The sequence below is a fragment of the Protomyctophum parallelum genome (genome assembly GCF_964188405.1).
Source record: "Protomyctophum parallelum genome assembly, chromosome: 11".
Taxonomy (NCBI): Eukaryota; Metazoa; Chordata; class Actinopteri; order Myctophiformes; family Myctophidae; genus Protomyctophum; species Protomyctophum parallelum.
This window is the reverse complement of record NC_139707.1, coordinates 24,534,640-24,558,099: the sequence shown is the minus strand read 5'-3', so window position 1 is coordinate 24,558,099 and position 23,460 is coordinate 24,534,640. Positions and strand designations below refer to the sequence as shown.

General features: G+C 43.9%; 1 protein-coding gene across 1 annotated transcript in view; it reads right to left on the bottom strand.

The window, feature by feature from the left end:
* Positions 1–2,631: 2,631 nt before the first annotated feature.
* LOC310866935 (partitioning defective 3 homolog B-like) overlaps positions 2,632–23,460 on the bottom strand; it is a gene marked incomplete at its 3' end in the record, with an annotated part of 224,820 nt that continues 203,991 nt past the window's right edge. The window contains exons 22-24 of the mRNA XM_083776730.1: positions 7,171–7,272; positions 3,539–3,907; positions 2,632–2,710 (exon numbers count right to left, since the gene is read on the bottom strand). Coding sequence (XP_083632856.1) covers positions 2,632–2,710; positions 3,539–3,907; positions 7,171–7,272 — 550 coding nt within the window. The remainder of the gene's footprint in view (positions 2,711–3,538; positions 3,908–7,170; positions 7,273–23,460) is intronic.

Sequence of the window (23,460 nt, the reverse complement as noted above, 5' to 3'; positions counted from 1 at the left end):
CTAATTGAAGGAAAGATGAGCTCAGTTCGTGGCTCCCCCAGGTTGGCAGAGGGAGAGTATAGAGCCCAGGATTACAGTTTAGGCAATTGACATCGGGTGAAGAAAAACAAAGTGTTGTGGTTGTGATAAATATTTGAATGAATAAATAAACCATGCCATAACCTTCTGCTATAGAATTCCAGCCCGGCGTGGGAGGGGTTCAGTCAGCATGTGCTGTATGTTCACTGTACGTACAGTAACCCCCTACTGGTTTAGGATGTGCTCTGTTGTTGTGCCATAAGCCATATCATTTATTGCACACACCTCAACGGACACCGTCTATATGTATGAGGTCTTATATTGGGCCTGAGTGTTTGTGTTGTGGGGCCAAAAGAGAAAACTGTTCATAAGGGTGCGCACGTGTGTGTGTGTGTGTGTGTGTGTGTGTGTGTGTGTGTGTGTGTGTGTGTGTGTGTCTGTTTGAGCGGCTAAATGTGTTTGTCGATGCATCCTCCATTTTCCATTTATGAAAAAGGGAGCCAAGATCCCAATGGATATACCCAGATAATATGCCTTACCATATTTCATATTATTCGTGTGTGTATGCATCTGTCTGTGTCATGCACGAGTGTGTGGTTTTCTGTGTGTGTGTGTGTGTGTGTGTGTGTGTGTGTGTGTGTGTGTGTGTGTGTGTGCGAGCGAGCGAGCGAGAGAGAAAGAGAGAGAGAGAGAGTCTGGCTTCACTGAGGTTCTGATGGAACGGAGTCCTTAGCGATTTGTTTATCTTCGTCTAACACATACATACACACACGCACGTATGCATGCACGAACGCACGCACGCATGCACACAACTAACACAACTTCTCCCTTCGGCACCATCGATTACCATCAGCCAATGGATGAGCTTCCTCCCATCTGCATCATCAAGTTTCAGGAAGTGATGATGAATGAATTAGTCTACCAGGAGAATAAATTCTGTGCCTGCGTGTGTGTGCACATTCTCTCTCACACACACTGTATGTATACACATGCTACAAAATTGAGAAACGGAGATAGGCAGGTTATTGCGTGTCTAATGATCATAACATCCTGATGAAAATATTTCAGAAGAAGAAGAAATAAAGGTTGTTGTTACTTATGTTGTTACTTATGTGTAGCCTATGGACAATCAAAATATGTTGAAAATATTACATTTTGATGATTGACTATCCAGACAATGAAAACATGGCACTTCATGTCACAAAGGTTGCCGAGCCCATGGTATACAGTATTATGTTACAGTATTATTACAGTAACCTTATTACAGTAACAGTATTATTGTTGTACAGTAGGCCTACATGTCAGAAACCGGTACAAGTGAGCAAAGCAAAACCCTCAGATGGAGACTAAACGCCAATGGGAAATAAACAGTGACACATATTCTACCAAACACACATTTCCATCTACTGTGTATGCTTCAACACATTGTTCCAACCACGCATTGCGATTAGTCTAGAGACATTTGGAGCCATGCCAATAATCACAACACAATAACGGCTATAAATTGTGGACCAGTCCAGCTGGAATTAAGCTGCCTAATGGTAAACAACAGGACACTATTAGCTAAATTGAACACAATGCTACTGCACGTTTCCTTGTAATTGTCTCATGTTTTGTGTTTGAATGTCGACTTGTTTTTCTGCACGCTTACGGGCTCAAGAATTATGCGCTGTATCTGCGAGGTGCAATAAAGTCAACGGTGCTTCCACCTATACGCATATGTATAAATATACTATTATAACATGCACAGTAGTCTGTTCTATCTAGGTTATGGGTATAACATGTACAGCAGTCGTACACACATGCATAAGATATGACATAGAAACAGTATTCATATATACAGTAGATGATGGATATTAAAAGTTGGGAATGTGCATTTGGTTAACTTAAAAAATCGTGAATTCCTCCCTGAAGAAAAATTAAACCACTAATTAAATACCTTCAGTCTCAAGAAAAGAAAAGCACAATGATGTTAGGACTGGGAACTGATTTAGACGATTTTAGGAGATTATACTAGTGTAGACAGGGCTGTGGTTGAGCTCCAACATGAGAATGAAACATGTGGACATACCATAACATGGAAAGACATTGCTCAAATGCCGTGCTTTAGCGAGCAACAAAACTGACACCAAACAAGAGGCTTTACTCAAATAAAAACATGTAATCCTGAGACTGTGCTTCCATTTATCCCCCCCCCCCCCCCCCTTTACTGGAAGATATACATGGGATATACATTACCCACTTATATAGGTCACAGAAGCTGACACCAACATGATCATCAATCACAATGTGTTTAAACATGTTTTAACCCTAACTGTAGATTGGCTATTTCCGGTGAAGAAATGTAGTGTAGAGGGGGAAACAGAGGGGGCCTCGCATAGAACCCTGGAGTACTCCGGTCAACTAAGTAGCCTATAAAAGGCTTAAGTGGTTAGCGCATTATAATTAATCAATGAATTTTAACAAGATAGATCTCAAGCAACACATAGTGTCCACAAACAGCTCTATGCACAGCTCTATGCATCCACCATCAAATAGGTGTGTGTGTGCGTGCGTGCGCACGAACATGTGCGCCTCTAGATATATTCAGAAATACCTGACCTGTGACTGACATTATCCGATGTCTGTGTGTCTCAGCTTTGATTGGAAGCTGAGAGGTACACACTGAGCCCTGAGGTGATTGTCTTTTATGCTGGGATACAGCCACACAGTCACACGCTTGCCCACGCACGTACATGGAAACGGGAACTTACACATGCGTGGGTGGGCAGCCATGCACGCACACTCACACAAGCCACACGTGCACGCGCACACGGATAAACTCACGTACCCAGTAAAATTATCATTGTTAATTTATCCATTTGTACATACTGTACTCTGAGTTAAATCAACACCAAATATTTTGCAGTGTATACACAGACACAAACAGAAGCGTCTACACACACTTTTGCACACATGCACACACGGCACACACACTACACTCTTGCCTGTTGGCAGATAGAGGGCAGAGGGAAGGTGAAACCTGATTTAGACAGTAGAGAGAAATATGAGAGCGTCAGCAACATACTATCACACTACATATGAGAGAGAGAGAGAGAGAGAGAGAGAGAGAGAGAGACAGAGAGCGATGGAGGAACGGATGAGAGGAAGACAGAGGTATAGGAGGATAAGCGTAGCGGACAGGATGAGGAATAGGAGTCAAACTCGGAAGGATACAAGGCGGAAAGAACTGAAACGAGGGCTGATGAGGAGGGAGAAGAGGAGAGGAGAGATATTGGTTTGAATGACAGGAGAAAGGGAGCAGAGCAGAGCAGAGCAGAGCAGAGCAGAGCAGAGCAGAGTAGAGTAGAGTAGAGTAGAGTAGAGTAGAGTAGAGTAGAGTAGAGTAGAGTAGAGTAGAGTAGAGTAGAGTAGAGTAGAGTAGAGTAGAGCAGAGTAGAGTAGAGTAGAGCAGAGCAGAGCAGAGCAGAGCAGAGCAGAGTAGAGTAGAGCAGAGCAGAGTACAGAACAGGTGTCTTGCCTCTCGTTTCCTGCAGGGGGTACGGGTGGAGAAGCGGCTCCGGGTCCTCTCGGCTTGTTGACCTTGGCGTAGAGACCGTCGAGAGGGTCACCGTCGGGCTCACCGCCGGGCTCACCGCCGTGACCAGGGAAGGCGGACGAGTTCTGGGGCGAGGGCGTGCGGACGTGTGCGTGGTGGTGGACGTGCTGGTGAGCGGCGCCGTAAGGCGGCGACTGAGGTATGTGAGGCTGGGCGGAGGAGGAGGTCGCGGCATCGCGCTCCCTGAAGTTGTGTATGCGGGCGTAGTTGGGGTCGGCGTCGTCGTCCTCCACATCGGCATACGGGCCTCGGGTCTGTCGCTCTCGCAGCTCCGTGTGTTTGGCCTCGATCCTGACGCACACACACGCACACACACACACACACACACACACACACACACAAACACACACACAGACACAAGGAAACTAGACTTTATGCGAGTCAGGTGTCAACAATACCAGCCTCACGTAGCAAAAGTAATATCACTATAAAGGCAGATGAAGGCTGGCTACGCGAGGCTACATCAGTGCTGTATGCCATACATGGACAAATTGTGTCCGCGGCAATACTTGTCTTGTCTTGTCCGTGGCTAATTCTCCGTTTCGTTTTTAGAGATTGTACAAATGGAATTTGCGGCAGACCTGTTCTGACATTCTGACCTCATCAAACCCTATGTACACACTCCATATACAGTCAGTACATAATTAATTCCATATGTTGATCTGACCCGCCATGCCAAAGCGCCAGCCCAGCAGTCTGCCGTCACCCAGGTGGATGCGTGCACGCTTCTCGCCCTTTAGGGCGAGGTCGCGTCGTCATACTGGTAATAACACACTTTCTTCAAAAAGCACTTACGGTATGTAGAGTAAAAATAAATAAAAGTGCATTGTTGCCTGAGAACATCATCAGGTTCTTAAGGGTATTTGTAGTGATCTCTGAGGGAACATTACTTTCCTGAAAATACACATTAACAGGTTCCGTCCATCCGACGTGTCCACACGTCCTAGGGAATCCAACCAACGGGTTGCAATGACGTGTGTACACGTCTATAGCGCATCTCCAATGATATCAAGGTTTTTTCCGGATTGTTTCTGGGGGGGGGGGGGGGGGGGGGGGGGGGTTCAGAGTAAAAGCGAGCCCCAGAGCTCCTATTTTGAAGGAATCCCGGGACTGATTAACATTGGCATGAGTCCAACGTACACTGATGATATATTGCTGTCAAACAAGTCTATAAGCTATCTATATATACGATATATGATTTGATATACGTAGCACTTTATTGTCAGTTTTCCCTGCAATATGTCTTGCGACCCAGTGGCCTTGTATGCAACACATATACACACATTTCACATAACACAGAACGCAGAAGACAGAAAAGAAAATTGCATACATAAAAACATAAAGGCAAGAGCAATGTCCACAGCTCAGTCTAGTTCGCGAACAAGTCTTTCCTACACTGCCCCGGGTAGCTCCCCCCCTACCCGTTCACACACACGTCACAGCATGACTTGTGTGTGTGTGTGCGTGTGTGTGTGTGTGTGTGTGTGTGTGTGTGTGCTTTGCTCCGTGGTGGGAAATATTGCTCGGTGTGGGGGTAATAATTTACTATTCTATCGGGTTGCAACTCGGACGGGGCTTAGTCAGCTCTATCGAACTTCGCAACCCTCGTGTCTCAGCCTGATGGCCTCAGAAGTCTAATATCTCCCTCTGTCTATAGGGATATCCCTCTGGTCTAGTGGTTAAGATATTGGACCTTCATGTGGGAGACCCGAGTTCGAATAAGATTCGGAAGAGACTCTAGTCCTGACCAAAATCCTGATCAAGCCTCAAACTCAACTGATGGACAAAGGACCTCTTCAGTCTGACCATATTCTTATTGTATGCTGGAACACCATATTCCTAAAGGCAGCAACCATACTCTCCAAACAAAACATGTCTAGGATTTTGAAGTTTAAGGGGCCTTGCATATTTAAGTTGGTACAATTCGGACATCTACATACCCGTAGATTTGCTGATTCCAGGCAGGTAAACAACCGTACTCACCCGTAAATTTACTGGATTTACATGGCCTCTATATTTAGTATATCTGCCGGTGATCCTTGTTTTTTGCGCAGTGGTAATTGCTATAGGAAGGCTCAATGCTGAGGATGAATTCCTCCATGGGGATCAATACGTATAACTCAAGAGAGAGTCAGAGGGAGTATGTCATCGTATTGATTTGAATGTATACCCAAATTGAATATGTAACCGTAGCCTCATTGGTTGGGAGAACAACAGTGATGAGTTATGACTATAATAGGTCTATAGGCACTCTGGCAGGTCTCGCTAATTTCAGCACACAGCGAGCCATCGTGAAACCACAACTCAGGGATGACAGGCCTGGAGTGGAGGAGGAGGGGGGGTGGATATAAAGAATGGGAAGAATGCTAAAACAATAAAGGAAAGAATGATAGAAACGTATAGAGTAGATAATGGATTTCATGAGACTGAACAGCATGCGCAGCTGGAGAGAGATAATGGAACATTCAACTAAGGTTTCAATCGGGACAAATTAAGAGAGTAAAAAAGACAAATATAACTGTTGGAGTATTATGGAGTATTATATTATTATTATTATTATTATTATTATTATTAAATATAACTGTTGGAGTAGGATACGATCATACGAGGGGGCTCATATCTCCATATCAAAATACTAACATCCCTAGACAGAGTTTTTACGCATGACAAGATTGAACTCAAATAGGCAGTTCCGTGATTTATGTACTTTTTCTGTATTTAATTTGTCTGAACATTTCTCCTCCAGAGTACCTGGTGTGGTTAAAATGTGCAAGGATGTCTAGCATGCGTGTATTTTCACTTTCCCATGCCCTCGGGCATCGATTAACGCTGCCGTTGTCGCCTGGATCAACGACAGGTCTGCTCCAGGTCTGCTCATGAGGGGCGCGACAGAGCAAGCGTTAAAACAAAGCTAAACAGAATCCAGGTCTGGTCAATTTCACAGCCCACGTATAATTAAACCGGCAGGTCTCATTGAAGATGAATTACTGGGCACGTGAATCGCTGCCCGTTTCAAAGGAGCCATCCAAGCTGCATGGGAAAGCATCCGTCATTTTAGATCGTTGCGTTGGTAGATGTAGAAGCTCGGAAGCATGGCACAAAGTGACGCGGTGTCACGTGAGTTTGTATCTTTTATATTGCATATCTTTGAACATTTTTGAAAGATCTTGTGAAATGAAAATAAAAATGTTGAATAATTTTGAAGTAAATGAAAAGATTGAGAACGACTCATTTAGAAGGCATTTTGTAGAATCTGCCTTAGGTCTTAAAGGGTTAACCAAGTAAGACCTCTGTGTCACACTTTTAACCATTATTTTAAACTTTAGCTGTAAACTTTAACTCATGGGGGTCACAGTTTGCGATGGGGGGGTTGGCGGCCAAATATGTGGGGCTCCTTGATGCGACACAGTTTGAGAACGACTGACATATAGAAACAGGTTTTTCAGAAAACTTTTCTGAATTGATCTTTCCCAGTGATCCAAATGAGCTGTTCATTCAATGAATTGATCTTTCCCAGTGATCCAAATGAGCTGTTCAGACGGGTCCACCAGTACCTCTCTCTCTCCTCCTTCATCCTCTCCAGCTCGTCTTCGCTCAGGACCTCAGACTGCTGCCTCTGCAGCGCACGCTGCTTCTCCTCTTTACGCTTCCCGAACCTGGAGAAGAAGCACAGAGAAAGAGAGAGAGAGAGTGAGAGAGAGCATTTGAGGGGAGACGGAAAAGACGAGAAAAAAAAAAACGACAAGGCATAAATCCGACGGCACCACCGCAGTCAGTGATTTACTGACAGTGTGTGCAATGGTATGTAGGGATGGCTGGAGCCATCAGTGTCGTCTGATTCACTGGGTGACTGACATGCGCTCGCAGCAGCATACGCACATGCACACCATGGATATGAGAGACATGAGTGCAAATATACGACACACACACATACAGTACACGCTCGCGCTCTCACACAAACACACACACACACACACACACACACACACACACACACACACAGTACCATTCCGTGTCAGCGCCACAGATGTAGCCTGTGACCGAGCGTCACAACCGATTGCGTGTCGACATGAATCATCTCGGTTTTCTCTCGCTCTCACAGTAACACACACACACAAACTCCATTCCATGTGTGTGCGTGCACATGGTGTGGATCAGTCAGCCACTAATGAAGAGTAGCTCGGGTTCACTGTATCAATGTCACATGAAATGCCAATCGTGCCCTTCAGCCACAGAAGAAATGTTAACACACACACACACACACACACACACACACACACACACACACACACACACTCTCTCGCGCGCACACTATAGATATTTCAATAGGGTAGATGTCATCTCCTTGAGATGGATGTTTCTTTCACACGCACGCATTCCCCCCCCCCCCCCCCCCCATACACACACACACACACGTGTAATCGTTCCACAAAAATTGTCTTCGTCCCCAATCATAACCACATTCATATGTGATTTCATTTGACCATTGAATGAAACCCACAGTCTTGATCTAAATTAAAAAGGTAGTAATCGCCCACCCAAAGCACACCCGTGAATGAATGTGTCTTGTGCGCCTGCGTGTGTGTGTGTGTGTGTGTGTGTGTGTGTGTGTGTGTGTGTGTGTGTGTGTGTGTGTGTGTGTGTGTGTGTGTTTGTGTGTAGTCAATAAAAACAGCCTAGTCAGCACACCCATACATGCCACAAGTCATTACCTGGAGAAAGCCATGAATCAATCTCTCTCTCTCTCTCTCTCTCTCTCTCTCTCTCTCTCTCTCCACTACCCCAGACAACATGCCATTGACTAATTGAATGATAACGGCTTCAGAATAAGCAGACATGCTGACATTTGATGATGAGAAGTAGCAGGGCCATTGTGTCTGCAGGCCAGCGATAGACAGGAGTTGGAGACAATAGGAGTTAAGCGGCATTGAGATTTCTTATAGGATGGGGGACTGACTGGTACAATGGAACAGAACATAATGGTGACTTGGTGAGCATAGACTAGAGAGGTCTGTATTGAGCAAATGGCCTCTGTCGGGTGGAAACCTCATGTCCAAAACTGTTGCTTTTCTTGTCTGACAGCAGAATGCTGTATATAATGAGGAAACATAATGTCATTGGTGAACATTTGCAGCCTTGTTGTCAATGCCAGCTTCATGAAGAACCTTTTGTTTTAGTTTTTCTTGCAAACAGGATGTTTATCGTGACAGAATGTAATGTGATTACCTTAAACTACTAACCACTGCGTTAAACCATCTGACAGGTTATAGGTTGCAACGTGTACAGGGCTTAAACATTAACCCTATTTTATACTTTGGGTGTTGACTTGAGCCAATCTACAGCAGGCTCACTGTCTGTAGGCCTAGATCTTTTCTATGAAAATAAGCATGTTTAGAAAGTTCTCTACTGTATTGACATGCTCAAAATAGGGAAGCCGGGGCTGAAACTGAAAGTGATCAGTCAATTGTTTACAAAGATTTACAAAGCAAATGCTGTATAGCCTTACATTTCAAGCTTGCAGTGCCTCACTTCGTGCTACACTGCAAGCTTGGACGTCTGCTACTTTTGAACATGAAAAGTCTTTAAAATTGTGAAAACTACTGATTTAAAAGGCCTTTTGTACATGGCATCGGCCTCAGGGTTTTTAAAGGGGTCTTTTGGATCAGAACATTTTCCCCCAGGTCTTGTGCGTTGAGACAGTGTGGCATATTCACAACATGTGAGCCGTCTCCCGCCGAACAACAAAGGCTACTTGCGAGGGCTCCAGTGGAGCTAATTTCCTTTGGTGAAACCCAACACCCCGCTACGCTGCAGAGAGAGACAGGGACATGGTTAATTGAGCCAGTCAAGCATGCTAAATAGTTAATGTCTCCAACATGTGAACCCTGACCTTATAAACACGTTTCATATTTTATTCATTGTGTGAATTTATTAATCTGCTATCCTGTCGGAGGCCCCCGCTCTCTACCCGCTGCAGTGCTTGAAGTATCACCACCACGCGTGCTGGTGTATTATTTAAAACATTTACGGTCATTTATAACGGCGTGTACGTGTGTCTTTGTGGTGTGTGGGTTGAGTGCACTGATACTGCATGCATTAGGGTGTGTGTTAGTGTGTGTGTGTGTGTGTGTACGCGGTCATGCACGCTGGCATGCATGTGTTTGTGCGGCTTGCGCCTACGCGTTGTGTTGAATACATGTGTATGTGTGTCTCAGGGAGTTGAATACTCTGATGTATACATTAGTGTGTGTGTGTATGTGTATGTGCCTGCGTGCGTGCATGTGTGCGTGCATGCACCCAGGTAATAATAATATGTGTGTGTAATGCTTGGACTAGAGGGACAGAGAAGCCTATTTTCTTATAGGTCCCGGTGTGCAGTCAAAGCCTAAGGGGGCCAGAGCTCTCTCGGTGTGTGTGTGTGTGTGTGTGTGTGCGTGCGCGCGTACACGTGCGCGTGCAGCTCACATGGGACAAGCTCTGCTCTAATTAGCTCTACCAACAATGTCAGGGGCTCCATGTAGATTACCCTCATCTTCAACTCTTCCTCACCTTAATTTCACCTCTTTTCTTCCTAACGGCTTCTTTTTCTTTATTATTCTTTTTTTTAACGCCCGACCTTTCTTTCCACTGCAGCGTTCCCTACACAGCACGAGTCCTTGGTGTTCATTTGTAACTCTGAGAGGGTACAAATGGAATGGGTTTTATTGTGCTCTCTGTCCTGTGTCCTGGAACGCATCTGTGTCACTTTAGCTTTTAACTACGTTAACCCTAATTTTAAACTTTAGCTATATAAAAAAAAAACAGATCTACAACCTCATAGCGCGGCACCGAGTGCCACGCTACAAGCTTGTAGATCTGCTATTTTAGAAAAATCGTGTGCAAGTCTTTGAATATATATTCTTTCACAGCAAACATTTTTAACCCATAACTTTGCTTCTGGTGGTCCCGGGAACAACATATTTTCAGTTGGGGGTCAGCGGCCAATTACATACAATTGTGGGGGTCCTTGACATGAAGATGTTTGAGCACCACTGATATAGAAACCTAGGTTTTTCTGAAAACGGTTCATGATTTAGAAGACAATTTGTAGAATCGGGTCTGGTCTCAAAGGGTTAAATGAACAGTGAGCGCTCTCTCTCTCTCTCTGTGTGTTCTATGTTGCTTACCTTTCCCTCACCTCTACCACGTCACGTTCCTCTTCACCTCGTACCCTAGCTGGCACATGCTAAGCACGTCTTCTTATCACCTCGTATCGTACACCCTGGCCATCCAACTCCTTTCCCTGTCTCTGCACTTAACCTCTAGTACCTCTCTCTCATATCATCCCCGTTTCCTCTCCTCTGCTCTTTAGCGCGCCCCGGCCTCGAACTTGCCTCAAAAAAGAATGTTGTCATGGCAGGTCCCCAAGACCGTGTTAACAACAGCAGCGTAAAATATGCAAAAGATAATACAGGGTTTGAAAGAACCCCGGCATTCCTTTCCTTTTTTGTAGAATCGGGTCTGGTCTCAAAGGGTTAAATGAACAGTGAGCGCTCTCTCTCTCTCTCTGTGTGTTCTATGTTGCTTACCTTTCCCTCACCTCTACCACGTCACGTTCCTCTTCACCTCGTACCCTAGCTGGCACATGCTAAGCACGTCTTCTTATCACCTCGTATCGTACACCCTGGCCATCCAACTCCTTTCCCTGTCTCTGCACTTAACCTCTAGTACCTCTCTCTCATATCATCCCCGTTTCCTCTCCTCTGCTCTTTAGCGCGCCCCGGCCTCGAACTTGCCTCAAAAAAGAATGTTGTCATGGCAGGTCCCCAAGACCGTGTTAACAACAGCAGCGTAAAATATGCAAAAGATAATACAGGGTTTGAAAGAACCCCGGCATTCCTTTTCTGGGCAGGGCATCAATAGGCATGTGGTGAAAATAGCTGATTCTGTATATCAGCAATTCTCAGTAAAGAGATTTGGGACACAATTTTTGCCAGTGCCTTTCACTGCCTTACCCCTTATCCCTAAACTTCCTTGCCTTTTTTCACTCTTTTAATCTATACAAGCTCACAACATGACGATGTAAATCGGCTAGTTGAATGATTTTTAAGGGACTGAAGGGAGTAAAGGAAGAGGCCAGATATCTATCCAATATGGCGGCTGTACATAGTGCCTCTTAACAGTGTATGTTGCGGTGTAGGCGGCCATGGATGAGAGAGAGGCCATGACATCCATCTTCACACTCAAAGGAACATCTCCAGTGTAACCATTAGGCTACACAAGCTAATGGTGTCAAAACCTGAAGTGGAATAGACAAGTGGTGGACCAGGAGGATATGGCTGCAGATTGCTGGGTCAGAGAGAGAGAGAGAGAGAGAGGAGGTATAAGACACCTACAGACTTACTTAATTACCCCCTCCCTCAGAAATCTGTCCACACACACACACACACACACACACACACACACACACACACACACACACACACACACACACACACACACACACACACACACACACACACAGGAGAGAGAAAGGCCCTACACACTTGAGGAGCCACAGCATGCCAGGGAACGGTGGCAAAAGAGTGAGAGAATAAAGAAGAACGAATCAAAGAAACACAAAGAGAAACAGCTTCCTCTTTTCTCCTGCCAGCAGCCTTCAGGCTGAGCACACAGCCCACACTGGGCTTTTCTGTGTGTGTGTGTGTGTGTGTGTGTGTGTGTGTGTGTGTGTGTGTGTGTGTGTGTGTGTGTGTGTGTGTGTGTGTGTGTGTGTGTGTGTGTGAGAGCGTGTGCATGCTCTTGTCAATACCTGGTAAAATCACACCAACGTGTGAACTGAGCGGTGCAGTGTGTGTGTGCGTGCGTCCGAAACAGACATACTTGCCTACATACAGACATACATGCAGTATAGAGACATGGAGAAACACGGCCACGCTGCTCAACAGTGCCACTTTAGGTCACCCAGCGGTATTGCAGCTGTCCGTACTCACACATACATAGGTTACATAGGGGTTTGTTGGAGCGGTTAGGCACTGCTCAAAAAAAGATTAAAAGAATGAGACATGATGTCACTGCAGTGACCTTTGCCCTTCCACTCCAGTCTGAACAGGCAGCGTAACGGGCAGAAGAAGAAAGACAGCGTTTCTATGGCAGCCCATTACAACAAAGTAACAAGCTATTATGAGACTCTCTAAAGAGGGGGAAGATAGTGTTAATCTTTTATTCTTTCTTTCTCACTATGACAAATCCTGTTAACCACTTCAACCATATATAGCACACTGTTTCTCAAACAGTGGGTCGGGACCCAATTGTGAGTCACGGATCAATTATTATGGGTCATGACTCGAGTAAAATTAACATTTTATTTTCCTAGATTCAAAAGATAATAAAGTTGCAAAAGATAATTAATTAATACAATTAACAGAATTGGATATGTTACAAACAAATAACAAATAAATAAAAAACCTAAGCTAAGGTATTTGGGTCCTGGGCAAACGTCTAATCTCACTTTTATCTAAGTACATTTACTTAAGTACTGTACTTGAGTAAAAATGTGTTACTTGATTATTTCCAATACTTTTACTTCTACTAAATTTGTAGTTTTACTCCACTACATTTATTTGAACACTTTAGTTACTAGTCACTTTGTAGATTATTTACGGGTAGTTATAAATTACATTAACCACTTCAGCCATATATACATTTTGGCCATTTGAAAATACAGTAGCTGATCTACAAGCTCACATGTGAATGTGTCACACTGTGACACATTGTGAGCTTATAGATCTATTTTCAAAAGATTTTTATACATTTGAAAACTTGAAATGGGACATTCTGCATAATGAGTTTACTTTTGGTACTATAAGTACATTTTGATACCAATACCTTTGTCCTTTCACTCAAGTACATTTGTAATCCGGACTACTTAGTATTTCTATATTGCAGTATTGATACAATTTCTTACTTAACATTGTGAGTACTTTTTACACCACACCACTGCTTAGGCCTCTAGTTTGAGGACAGTGACAATAATCATACAGTACGTAGCTTGCAGAGTTAGTTCAGTCAGATATACTCGAGGAGTTTCATGCCGTGCTCAAGGGCGCATTTATATACTCAAGTTGTGAAAAATGTAGCAGAGCTGAACAGCAAGATAAAATATTATAATGCACACTTGTATTCTCATTCTAGGGCGCATTTATATACTCAAGTTGTGAATATGCTGCATTACTATGTGGGTTTTATGGTATCTCCCTGCTCTTAATGTATAATGTTGGTGTTTGATTGTGCCGAGCAGGGAGAAAAAATTAGCAGAGCCGAACAGCAAGATAAAATATTATAATGCACTGGCTGGTGCAAATGGACCAATGAAAAGCTACAACAACAAGGGCACTTTATTGGATTTTACTTTGCCATTTTATTAGCGGCCTATGCGTCCTTTCCAGTACATGTGGTTCTGTAAATAATGGGGAAGAGGCCAGTGACATTTGTTTGCCAGATAGATATGGCTGCCATTAATCAAACTTGCACCCGGTCAGTGGAATATTGCCGACACGCCCACAACGGGAAGATCACATTGACAGAGGGGGTCTGGTGTCACAATGCTTGGGTAAAGTCTACACTGATGGAGTAGTGGGTACTCAAGTCTTGCTAAAGATTACATATTTAATGTGCATGTTTGCGTCTAATCACACGTCTTCGCATTGACTTTGCATTCAGTGTGAACACATACCATCAACTAATGGTTTCAGAAGGTTAGCAGAGCAGAGCTTACAGGCAGGTGTGGCAAAGTAACCTGGATTTGATTTGGTTGAAACCTGAGTGGGTTATTGAGGGGGGTTGCGCTATGTGGCTATGCAGGCCAATGCGTGAGCCGTATGCGTTGCCACATGTGGGGCAGATGAAGTCCTCAGATGAGGGGAGGTCCCCTGCAGCACGCTGGTGTCGCTGTACGCACTGCTGTTTCCTCCTCTCCGTGTTCTGCTCCTGGAGGTGTGCGATGCCCACGCACGCACGCACGCACGCACGCACGCACGCACGCACGCACGCACGCACGCACGCACGCACGCACGCACGCACGCACGCACGCACACAGGCGGCAGAGTTGGAATGTGATCAAACATTAATGTTGTTTCTAACGCGTGTGACAAATCACTGAGTGCTGCTTTGGGATCCAGCACTGGGGTCTGTAATGGATATGATTGATCGCTCTGCGCCTTGTGTTTAAGAATTTATGATGTTGTCAATGGCCGCGACGCAGGCTATTAGTAACCCCGCTGAAAACACTGTGCATTGTTCTCCCACTCAAGCTTCTACCTACCTGTAGCTCATGGAGAGAAGCCCTGCTAGATTTAGTTGCATGATGACGCACACCAAAATAATATACATCATTGCTATCAGGCAGAAACCTCTATCCATTTTATTACTTTTTGTTTAAACATCATTACGCAAATGTATCAAAATCAGCAGATTCACAAACTGGAAATGTTTTGAGCTTGATGATCCGCTACTTTTGCTATTTATGAATTTGAATCCTGAAAAGTAACAGTTTTGGACATATGAAGTTTTGGTCAGACAGTGACCAGTTCACCGCGGCACTACTCCAAATCAAAATGCATGTGTAAACGCGTGCACATAACAATCAAGAATGACACTTTTTGCGTGCACGCGGCCAGTGAATGAACACGCGTGTGTTCAGCGCAACATGTGGCCACCGCTCCCTGACTGGATCTGCCATTTTCCAGTCTCCTCCCAGGCTGTGGGACGACCAAAAACACACTAGCGGGGGTTCCTGTGTGCTGCGGCTGCGGGCCGTGGCGCTTAAGCACCAATACGTTCCATTGTTAATCCGGGCCTGCTGACACACAATGTATTGTCGGGGCATGACACCAGACAACCAGGTATAAATCATGGAGCCTTATTCATGCAAACACGCTCACACACTAAGCTATTGAGACATTTCAACAACAACAACAACAACTTTTTCTTTTTTTTAAAGGGCAATCAACAATCACAGTATAAACAACCAATTAGCACACATGTGCAGGTCTTACATTTTCTATTAGTGCCTAGATGTCATTGGAGCTGGGAAGACTCATGCATATTCATGAGTAACAACACAATCTGTATGGGGAAGCGTTATGCAAGGCCATTAGCATGAGGAGGAAAGAGCTAATTAGAAACATGTACACACAGGTTCCCCTGACGCTCCCATCTGGACATGTACGTTATGAGCACACACTCGCAGGCACGCACGGACGCACACACACACGGTGGGAAAAGTACTCACTCCGCACTTAAGTAAAAGTATCAATACTGCAATGTAGAAATACTTAATACAAGTAAAGGTTCGGAATTGAGTAAAAGTACAAAAGTACAAAGTATACGCATTATGCAGAATGTCCCGTACGGATTCACATATAAAATGTATAAAATCTTTTGAAAATATCTACATAACAAGCACTGAGACACATTGTGAGCTTGTAGATCGGCTATTGTCAAATCGCCAAAATGTATATACTGTAGGGTTTAAGAGGTTAATGTATGTTTAATAATAATAATCAAGATAAAATAACTACTAACTAAAGTGTTCAAATTAATTGTAGTAGAGTAATATTTGCCTCTGAGATGCAGTGGAGTAAAAGTATAAGTAAAAATCGAACACTCAATTAAAGTACAAATACCTCAAAGATGTACTCATGTACAGTACTTAAATTGAAGTAAATGTACTGTAGTTACTTTCCACCACTGAACCATGGGCGAAGTTTGAACTTGAACCCCAGGGGGGCGATACGTCTGGAAGGAATAACCTTTATGTTATTATTTTTGCGTTTTTTTACAATGCTCTAACCCCTAAAAATGAGTTATTTAGGTAGTAGGCCTACAGCAGCACACACTCAAGCCTGCTCCATATAACTTCCAGCACTATGGGTGTTTCAGTAAGGGATAATATCTGGCTAGGTGGTCATTGTCGGGAGATAATTCACCGACAGGGAGTTTAACCACCGAGGCGAAGCCGAGCTGGTTAATCACCCTGAAGGTGAATTATATCCCGACAATGACCACCTAGCCAGATATTATCCTGCTTATTACATGGCTACCTAACAAATTAATAAATTGACCCAAAACACAACAAAAAAAAGTATTCCATACATTTGCGCTGGCTGGAGCACTGTCGTAAAACAAGGAAGTGAGTAGATCAAATTGAATCCATTTACTGGTACTGCTTTGTCTATTTCTCGCTCAAATGTTTTCAAAAACATATTTGAGAGCAATGTTTAGACCTGTAAATGACATTGTGTGTCACTAGTGTGTGTGTGTGTGTGTGTGTGTGTGCGCTTACATGGCTGTCATGTTGGAAACAGCAGCAAATCAAGCGGGGCGCAAACATAATATAATTCAGATTTATTTCTCACAATTAGTTTTATTTCATTGCATGCATGCATGCAAAAAGAAAAAGAAAAAGACAAAAATCTTGAACTTTTTCAATTCCACCCCCAGCCACCAGGGGGGGCGATGCCTCCCTGCCCCCCCATAAGCTCCGCTCATGCACTGAACACGTACGAACGCACACACATTTGTGTGCATTGCACGCGCAACATGCTGCATTATGAATAGCAGATTGCATACACACACACCGTCACACCTCTGTAAACACATACAGAAACACGGATATTGCATTATCCCAAACTGTTAAAGCTCAAGACCCCAAAGACAAATTAGATGTTGGATTAAATTTGATTTACTTAGTTGAAACCCATTGGTCCGACCCAATCATGGGTCCAGAACCACTGTTTGGAAAACAGTACACCAAACCAGATGGGCACGCACACACGCACGCACACATGCATAGACACCGGAAAGGACAAAAATGTGTGCCTCACTTCTATTCAACTATACTTCATTGTTTCTCACTGCCCCCCTCTGCCACTTTCTTGACACGCCCCCATGCATGGCTGGGATTGGCAGATGGGGTCCTGGGGAAATGAATGATTGACAGCGACCACAAACGCAGGCATACAAACCTCACACTGACACAAGCACGCTGTGCATAACACACACACACACACACACACACACACACACACACACACACACACACACACACACACACACACACACACACACACACACACACACACACACACACACACACACACACACACACACACACACACACACACACACACACACACACACACACACACACACACACACACACACACACACACACTGTTGGGTAAAAAGAAACCTCCATATCTTATTGTTTTATGTTCCTTTTTTTTCCTAAATGAAGGTCCTACTTCATAGGTGTGTTGTATGAAAGTGTCAAGCAAAAGTAGTTCATGTAGCCGATCCACAACTTCACAATACGATGCGTTGTGAGCTTGTAGATCAATTTATTTTAGCAATTTTTTGGAGAAATCATGTTGAAATTTTGTTACCAAAAATAGGAACGCAATAGTGAATGTGGTTAAGTCTCTCTGTGGGTTTTATACATATTCAACCAATAAAACGCTATTGACAAGAGCTTGTGACTAAATAACATTTTTCCGGTTGACCGCGGCAGACAGACATGCATACGGCAGACAGACAGCGGCAGACAGACATGCATACGGCAGACAGACAGCAGCAGACAGACATGCACAGGGCAGACAGACATGCACAGGGCAGACAGACAGCGGCAGACAGACATGCATACGGCAGACAGACAGCGGCAGACAGACATGCACACGGAAGCGCAGCGGAGAAACAAAGACAACACGTCGTTGCGCGCCGCTAATGATTGGCAGCCGTGACATCAGTCAGTGACACCCCTAATGACTTTCTGTCAGGCCGTCTGATTGGCAGCTTGTGGGCCCCGCCCCTTCGGTACTCCCCCCTCCTGTCCCCAGGCATGTGCTCTCTAATTAATGAACAATGACAGCCGACGTCTGGACTAAAGGCTGGCGCAATTAAAAGGACAAGCATAAATGACTCATCTCTGCATCTGTCTATCGTCTGTGTTGATTCTGTCGTTCAATTGCAGCTTTGTCTTTTTTGGTGAAAATAAATAAAAGAGGTCTCAGAGAGAGAGTTTGTCAACTCGTCTCCTAACATGTCTTGTGAAAGGGGACGCCTGCGTGCGAGCTTTTGTTTTCCACTGTGAACATATACTTTCTGTAAGTGTCTGCGACACTAGGGTTTTAACTTATTATTTCTTTAATTTGTTTATTTACTTTGCTTATTTTGGATTACCTTTATTTTGAAACTTCCTTTATTTCAGTCCACCCTTACTTTGAAACTTCCTGTCAGAGCACCAACGGTACTTAGCTGAGGCCTGCTAGCCACACAGACACCATTCACACTGAGCCAGAGAAGTGACTGGGGGAAGCGACACACAACAGTGTTTGTTTTGCACTCCAACGTGCGTTCGTCACACTGCAAAGAAAGCAAGGTATGAAATGAAACATCTGATTGCTTAACGTTACTCGTTTAAGTAACGTTGCCTATGTAAGACGCAGTTAGTGAACAGTTGACTGAAGTCATTTATATTGTCTACAACGCTTGCTTTGCCGTGATCTGTTTGGTGTGTGAGGTTTAATGCAGCCCCTTAGCACCCTCGATAGCGGAGTGAGGTACATGATCGTTTGTTTTTCGTTTGAAGTTTCATTCATGACTGACTTTGGGAGTTTAATTATTGTAATTTGTTTGGTATTTCGTTTTGGTCTAGGGTACATTTGGTTATTGTGCATTTTCCCTTCTGTATTTGTCTTATATTGAAATGAATTGTTGTTGCATCACTTAATTATAATCAACTATAAATTGATCACGAATTGTATGAATTTAAAGGCATTGATTTTATTGTTGAGTTTATTCTGATCATAAATGTTATTTATTCCTTTATATTTTCACAGTGTTGGAGCAAAATAAATACACAATTTTGAGGTATTTGTACTTTATTTGAGCATTTCCAACTTATAATACTTTTACTTCTACTCCACTACATCAGAGACAAATATTGTACTTTTACTCCACTACATTTATTTGAAAACTTTAGTTATTCTGTTGATTTTGGTTTTGGTTATTGTTGCGACCATGAGTCGCATTTACCATGAAAACCTGCATTGCATGCCTCCATATATGGTCACGCCTCGTGACATCACGCATCCATATATGGTCATGCCTCGTGACATCACACCTCCTTATATGGTCACGTCTTGGGTTCTCTTAAGACTAATTCAGAAGGTCCATTTTTGTTAAACAATAAATAAACTAGAAAAAGTGCCCCTCGGGGCACAGGTCTCCACCAGGGCAGGTCAGGTTGTGGCCTCCTGGTGGCGCTATTCATTCATTATTATTTTTTCTGTTCTTTTTTTACCTAAAGGTCATCATTGATGTTCATTGCAATGCCATTGGTCATGATATTTGCATATAAATACCCCCCACAGAGGCTGAAATTCACACAAATAAAAAATCTTTGGACTCTTTTGATTTATTATAACCTATGACCTTTAACCCTAATAAAATTAAAATAACTGTAATATATGTTTGTGATCATTAGAATGTCTAGAACGACTATTGTGAAAGTTATCCCCCAAATGTAAATTATTAATTAATTATTATTTTAATAATTATTATAGATGTGCATAACATTTGCACTTCCACACTTCTGAAATTAAGACATGCGCGCACACACACACACACACACACACACACACACACACACACACACACACACACACACACACACACACACACACACACACACACACACACACACACACACACACACACACACACACACACACACACACACACACACACACACACACTATAGACACATAGTCAATATGCACACAAACAGTATATAGACATGGGCTAACAGGCCCTAGCATGGAGCTCAAACATAATGGACCCCACAATGGAGCTGGTCATTCCTAATGGGCCCCACTGCAAAGCTCAGCTAATAGGCCACACGATGGAGCACTTTGGGATAACAGCAACGCTGCATTATTATGGACAATTGGACAGAGAGGAAAGCAGTGCGACTGTGGGGAGAGAGAGAGGGCAATTATGGCTGCCAGAGAGAGAGGTTGAGATTATGTTTTTGTGATTGTAAGTACCACTTTTGACCTGGTGTCCCTATTTTGGTCATGCATGCCATTCATTCATTCCTATGAATTGTGATTATCACTCATTTGATGGTTGTATTGTCATATACATGAGAACTTTTTCCATTGTGGTCCATTGTGTGTGTGTGTGTGTGTGTGTGTGTGTGTGTGTGTGTGTGTGCGTGCGTGTGTTTGTTTTGAAAACACACGGGTAATTACAACACTATAGCTCAGGTCTAAATACAATTTATATTAAGCTCAGAGTAATGTTCTCTCTGTGCGTTTATAAGTAATACAAAAGCTGTTTTGTATTAATTACATTATGTTTACCCATTAAATGTAAATTTTCTCTGGGGACTGATATTGTCAACTTTTTTTTCCCTTTGAGAACAAACTGTGAGCTCAAATAAATAGTATTTAGACGAACAGACCTGAGATACAGTGTCTAAATTCGCTTTATTGATTGCAGTGCAACACCTTTTGGTGATTACAAGATGTCTCTCCTCTTAACCTGGGCCAGTTTAGCATCCAGGCACCTTGGCTGGTAATCCAGCATGACAGTATGTCGCGGGTTCGAGTCCCGATCCCGACTAACTTTGCTGCCCCCCCCCCACCATCTCTGTCCCGTTTCCTGTCAACTTACAAAAAGGCAAAAAAGCCCCCAAAAAAAATATATATATATAAAAAAAGATGAAATATCTGAAAAAAGATGTCTCTCCTCAACTTTGACAAGTGCACACACACACACACACACACACACACACACACACACACACACACACACACACACACACAATTATTACAGCAGCAGGTCATGAATAGAGTCAGATGAACATTCATCCATATATTATCACAGATTTTCATAAATTCACACACACGTGCACACGCGTGCACGCACACTGCTTTCACACTTTTCTTCCAACAGACCTCATTATTATGGACTGAGAATCAGGCCCTCTGGACTGGACTGTGAGCGCACATGTGTGTGTGCTTGTGCGTGTGTGCGCACGCGCATGTGTATGTGTTCTGCTACCTCCTGCCATCTTTGATTTTGAGACATGGACATATGAGAAGAACAAACACAGGAGAAGACAGAACTCTAGTATGACAGCATGAGGTCTGGTGGTGAGAGCCATGAACAGAAGGAGAGAGGTCTGACACACACACACACACACACACACACACACACACACACACACACACACACACACACACACACACACACTTTTTCAGTGTGTCTGGCCCTCGTGTGCCCTTCTCCTACACACCTGTTGCCTTTAGGTGTGCAAGAGACTTTTTATTATGTTTTAATCTCGAAAATGATGCCTTTTTATAGATAGTATAGGAGTATAGGAGTAGAGTCAGTAGACTGACAGGAAACAAACACATGTGCACACCCACCCACCCACCTAGACACAACCCTATAGACCCATTCAGAAACCCACCCACCCACCTAGACACAACCCTATAGACCCATTCAGAAACCCACCCACCTAGACACAACCCTATAGACCCATTCAGAAACCCACCCACCCACCTAGACACAACCCTATAGACCCATTCAGAAACCCACCCACCCACCTAGACACAACCCTATAGACCCATTCAGAAACCCACCCACCCACCTAGACACAACCCTATAGACCCATTCAGAAACCCACCCACCCACCTAGACACAACCCTATAGACCCATTCAGAAACCCACCCACCCACCTAGACACAACCCTATAGACCCATTCAGAAACCCACCCACCCACCTAGACACAACCCTATAGACCCATTCAGAAACCCACCCACCCACCTAGACACAACCCTATAGACCCATTCAGAAACCCACCCACCCACCTAGACACAACCCTATAGACCCATTCAGAAACCCACCCACCCACCTAGACACAACCCTATAGACCCATTCAGAAAACCACCCAGACAGTAAGACTGACTTGATGTATCTTTCAGGACCTTTCACTGATTCGTCTCAACCATTACTCTACGGCTCTGGTCTCAGCCACCGCGGTGTATTTTTTCACATTCTGTTTTTCTACAAAGTTGAATGTTGCCACCACAGCCATAAACTACACAGGTTCATCCCGATCTTCTGGGCATGAACCTGCGGACGTTTACGCCGCCGACAAAGCCAACTCTTGTTGTGACAAACCATGACAACAAACACAATTTTTCGGGCTGAACAAATATTTAGAAAGAAGAAGAAAATGGCAGGTTACAACACTTCTTTGTAATTATTTGTTTGGTCCAAAATATTGTGTTTGTTGTCATGATTTGTCACGACAAGAGTTGGCTTTGTGTGACGCTTATAAGGTCTTTAAATAAATACGTTTTGAAATGTCTATGGGAAAAATGCATTGGAAACTATTTTCTGGGCCTGGCGTCGTCATGAAAGGGCTTCAAAGGGGGCGGGACTGCGACGCTCTATAGAGGGAAACACCTACCCACCCACACAGACACAGCTCTATAGAGGGAAACAAACACATGTGCTGTAGATTCACACTAACGTGGCTCTAACTGTCTCTGACACCCATCTGACTGTGTGACCAATCACATTTCAACGCCTCATGAATATTCATGATGCCAGTGAGGGAAGTTACAAACTCGCACACGGTGGCACAAGCACGCACGCACAAACACGCCACACACACACGTAGTGTATGTGCACATACACTACACATACACATGACTGACAGCGTTGATTGGCAGGTGGCAGCAGTCCAGATAGCAGGCTCATCCCAGCCAGCTGTCCACTTTAAACGG